General features: G+C 54.2%; 1 protein-coding gene across 1 annotated transcript; it reads left to right on the top strand.

Annotated features, from left to right (window-relative positions):
- The first annotated feature begins 1,698 nt into the window (after positions 1 to 1,698).
- On the top strand, positions 1,699 to 4,553 carry LOC140247884 (PHD finger protein 7-like). Its single transcript, XM_072328087.1, is given in 10 exon segments — positions 1,699 to 1,741; positions 1,997 to 2,088; positions 2,185 to 2,286; positions 2,452 to 2,576; positions 2,758 to 2,939; positions 2,942 to 3,012; positions 3,015 to 3,127; positions 3,351 to 3,464; positions 3,591 to 3,709; positions 3,838 to 4,553. Coding segments are annotated over 10 exon segments (1,677 nt in total).
- The last annotated feature ends 392 nt before the right edge of the window (positions 4,554 to 4,945 follow it).

Raw genomic sequence — 4,945 nt, 5'->3', positions numbered from 1 at the left:
CATCAAATAACTTGCCCTAGCCAGTTCTCTGCTACCACTTTGCTGACAAGAACTTACGGAACGTTCAAAACAGTACTAGATGTCATTCCATTCAACAATAACAACCCCGAAAATGTCTTAAAATTAATTAAAAGGAAAAAATAAATTAATAAAGGGACTAGACCTAATGTATTAGGAGCTGTATTTCAGGGAAAATAAATAAATAAGAAAAACAAAAAAATTAAAAAGGAGAAAATATTGTAAGAATGCTGCATCCTCTTTTCTTCCTGTGGAAACTAACCGTAATGATGGCAGAAATAATCATATAGACCCGAGGTGAAGAGGTGATTCAGAAAGATCAAAAACAGCAAATTCTGGTTATGTAAGCACATCTTTCTAAAAATGATCAAAATAGGCAATTCTCAGCAATCTTAACTTACTGGGAAGAAAAAGATAATATGGTCTTTCATTCTTTAACGACATACAGTGATGTTACCTATGCAGCACCAATAGAGGCTAGGTCTGTGTTTGCTTGTATTACACAGATTTCCATGGAACACGGTTGACCAGCTCTTTCAGCATCCCAAAAACGAGTCATTGCACAGAGGCATTGTTCCACTGGACAACAGTAAAGGGAATAACTGAGTCCAGCAGCTGCTTTACACAGCAGAAGTCTCAACCAAATCTGTCAAATCTATGTAATTCATATTTACGCAGTACTCACATGCAGAAATTACCAAACAGAAATCTAAAATTGGTAACCCAGAACTTTGCACTTTCAAAGCCTCAGCCCTAACTTTAACAGGTGCTCTCCACTACTGAAATTTGGCATTCCTGGCAAGGTTTTGGGGAAGAATAAAAATCCTACAGGAAGGAACCTCTTCCAACTCTGTCACTGGAAAATCAACACGTTTCAAATAAAATAAAACCACGAGGAGCTCTACTCATTAAATGGAACCAAGTAAAAACACATTATTTATAAAATATTCTGTTCCTTGGGTGAAACAGTGGGCTTTCTGAGGTCCTGCATGGGTATTGCAATGAAAATCAAGCACACAACAAGCAGACTTTGCTGCTCTGTGCAGCCATAATCCTTTAAAGCATGCATGTCCGTCCTTTAAGCCATGCAAGACTTGCTTAATCCATACTGAGTGAAGAAGAATGGTCTTTCACCACATCTAAAATACACATTCTAGGTGGGTTACAGAAGAAATGTCGATATTTTTTTAATATTGTTTTTATTAAAACGTCCTGGATGTGTCAGGAGGGTGCGTGAGTCACGCAGTTCCTGTAGCAGCACAAACACACTTGGGCCCATCGGGGCAGAAATCAGGGAGAAGCCCAACCCTCAGTCTAGGCAGAGCCGACAGCGTCCTGCTTGGGTGCTGAGGGCCCTCACCTTCACCCCCCTGGGCAGTGGTGACTCTGTCACAGTGGGTGGCAGGGAGCGGCCACTGTGACCATAGGGCCTGCAAGCAGAACAAACGTTGCCAAGCTCAGGCCCTGTGTCAGTGCGACTTGGTGAGGTGCGGAGAGGGCAGGCACGAAGGGGCTGCCTGAGGCTGATAGTGGGAGGAGGGTTCCCATCCCTCAGAGGCCTGAGCTGTAAACTAACCTTCGTCCTGCTTCTCCCTCAGAGTTGGCAGAGGAGCGTGCAGAGGTGAAAGCCCAGCGCTGCCGGAGCAGAAACTCTGCAAGTGCTCACTGTTGATTTGCGCCATGTGCTCAAGGATGCAGGAGGCTCCCAGCTTGAGGGAACCTGGTGAGAGACAAGTATCCCAGCTTGCAGCTCCATGCTGCCTGGCACAGGCCTTCTGGGGCGGCAGGGGTGTGCTGGGACCCGCTTTGCCTGTGGCTGCCTGCTGGGACCAATGGGCTCTCAATGCCCCCTTCCCCTGCACAGCCTTCAGCCCTACCCCTCATCCAGCAGGGCAGGCACAGTGCAGGCCCCTGGGGACAGCCCTCAGGGACAGCTGGCCCTGCACCGTGCTCACTGCTTTTGCTCTCTCCCCTCCAGCATGCATGCTGTGCGGCCAGACAGATGCCGACCCGGACATCTGTGGGTCCAAGCAGCTGGACTTTGGGATATGTGCTCATGTGTTCTGTATGGTGAGTTCCCCCCGGGGCTCCCTTATTTCGCCTTCCTCCAAGCAATGGTTCCTTCCTTTCTGTCCTCACACGATCCTGCTCTTTTCTCTTGAACAGGCATTTTCCAACGGCCTTTTCCAGCAGGCAAGAATAGTCGACAGAACGGCAGAGGTGACCCCAGAGGACGTCCAATGTGTAATCCAGGAAGCAGAGCACAAGGTGAGGACCTGACTGGAGCAGGTTGGTTTGGGCCAGGAGAGGCTCCTCAAGCCCAAGGAAGCAATCCCGGCCTGCATCCTGTGTCCTGAGCCCTGCCCAGAGGCATGGGGGCCAGCAGCAAAGGCCCTGAGCTTGCTCCTGATGACGCTGCTCTGCTCCTTCCAGCACTGCTTCATTTGTGGCGAACTGGGGGCACCCATCACCTGTGCAGAGATGGGCTGTGAACAGAGTTTCCATCTGCCCTGTACCCGGCAGGGTGAATGTGTCACCCAGTACTTTGGAGAGTACAGGTAAGGGCTGCCAGGCCTCGCCTGCAACCCCTGCTGTCAGTACCAGCCAAGACAGTAAGGAACCTGCTGTGACACCTTTCAGCAGCCTGCAGAGCCAGGGCCAAGGCCCAGGTCTCCTTCCTTTTCTTCTGCCCTCCTTGCAGCTCTTCTCACCTTGCTTGTCCCTTCCGTCTTCCCCCAGTTCATTCTGCCGGAAGCACAGCCCTAAGCAGGCTGCGGAGACGGCTCCAGAGCAGAATACCAACTGCATTATCTGCATGGAGCCAGTGGAGGACAAGAAGTCCTACTTCACCCTGGTATGCCCAGCCTGCAAGCACGCCTGGTTCCACCGGGCCTGCATCCAGGTAGGAGCCCTCCCCTTAACCTTGGGCAAGCAGCAGTGGGCAATCAGCAGCACCTGAGCCTGCTCCCGCTCCCACTGACTGTGTTTCTTCTATGCTACAGGGACAGGCCATCCGTGCAGGCATCAACTGCTTTCAGTGCCCCCTCTGCAGAGATACGGATGCCTTTCTATCCGACATGCTTGTCATGGGCATCCGAATCCCGCTCAGGTTGGTGTTTTTCTGCCGGCTCTCTAGACACGAGGGCACCAGAGCTGCACCTGCCCAGGGAGTGCTTGGGCAGGCTGGGCCCTTGGCTGCCCATGAACCCTGGCTGCCCTCAGCCTCACAGACAAGCTGGAAATGGGATTGAGGTAGAAGAACAGTGCTGTTCTGGGTCAGCCGTAGTCCAGAGGCAGCGGGAGCTCATCACGTATTCTCCATTCTCTGGCAGTGGGCCAATGTGGGAGGACGACGATGCATACGCATCGCTGGGATTGAGACACGAGCGCTGCGATGCCAGTGAGTGCCTTTGCCCACTAGGCAGGGAGCAGGCAGAAGGAGAGGGGTGAGTTACCTCAGCAGCCCTCTTGGGCTACGCATGGGATCTCAGCCTCACCACAGGCTACGGGAACAAGCACTCCTTGGCTTAGCTCCCTTTGTCCTCACAGACACAACCCGTTTGTTTCCCCAGGCCCTGGGAGCTGCTCCTGTGCAGCTCCTGTGCTGCAGAAGGCACTCACCGGCGCTGCTCCTACCTGAGCAACAACGCAGACGCTTGGGAGTGCGAGGCCTGTGCTGGCGTGGGCACCGGTAAGAAGCAAATAGCCAGGCGAGGGCCACACAAGGCCTGGCAGTGGGTGTGTGGGGCAGCCTGGCCAAAGTCTGACCACACCAGGGCTAGAGGCCCATCCTGCTGACCTTCCTGCCTCCACTTACAGCCTCCAGTGTCAACTCAGAGGTCAACGGCCCCAACACTGCCAGCCAACATGGACTACTGCCATCCCACAGCTCCACAACTCCTGAGAGCAGCAGCCCCAGCACTGCCAGCCAGGCAGAAACAGGACCTGTTTACAGTTCCCAGGTGCCTGAGAGCAGCAGCCAGTCCAGCCTGCCTGGGACAGCCCAAATGGATGAAGACATCTGTAATCATCCCCAAGGCTGCTGTGGGAGCAGCCCTGCTGACAGATGCCCCCCAACATCATCCAGTCAGAGGGCATCACGGACCTCAAGGGCTTCCCTGCAAGTTGGCAGCCGCAGGTCCAGACTGGGAGAGCGGACTCGGACACGAAGCCGCTCCCCAATAAATTCTCAGGCCCTGGATTCCCACAGCCATCCCCGGAGGCTCTCCAGGAGGAGCCAGGTACCAGCTGCAGGGGCTGAGAGTGGCTCCCAACGCTACACCAGACGGGGAGCACTAAGGTCATCAGGGGATTCCCCAGCGGCTGATTGCAGAGGCCAGACCAGGCAGCGGGCCCAGATACGAAGCCGCTCCCCTGTGGAACGTCGGCCTGCAGAATCCCGGGGCCAGCTCCAGAGACACCACAGGAGCCAGTCCAGGCGACAAGGGCCAGCTCAGGTGCAAAGCCGCACCTGGGGACGTCAGGCTGAGAATACCCACAGCCGGCCCCAGAGATGCAGAAGTAGGCGAACGTGAGCCCCACATGCTAGCTCTGGTCCTCAGAGGCCAGCACAATAAAAATTGAAGATCTCATAGACATTTCTCAGTATGGTACTTCTCCGCTTTTCCGAAGGTGTGATGCCTCTGGGGCAGAAAGCACAGGGTTGTCTTCTTCCAGGCACCTATCCCCCCATACCTTCCTTCCCGTGCCTGGGCCTAGGCAGTGCTGGGTTCCAGCCCCAACTCCACTGGGTCTCAATATCTCCAGTGCACACAGGTCAAGACTGTGCTAGAAGGGGCAGTCCTGTTCTGGTAGTGCTTCTGGCCTTGGGGTTGTCACTGCATTCATGGCATGCAAGTTGCCTCCCACCCCACCCCACCAGCCAGCTGTGGGCTGGGCCAGTGCCTGCCTGGACTCTACGCCTGCA

Source organism: Excalfactoria chinensis, chromosome 2 (assembly GCF_039878825.1).
Source record: "Excalfactoria chinensis isolate bCotChi1 chromosome 2, bCotChi1.hap2, whole genome shotgun sequence".
In the NCBI taxonomy this organism is placed as follows: domain Eukaryota; kingdom Metazoa; phylum Chordata; class Aves; order Galliformes; family Phasianidae; genus Excalfactoria; species Excalfactoria chinensis.
This window is presented reverse-complemented; position numbering and strand designations above follow the sequence as displayed.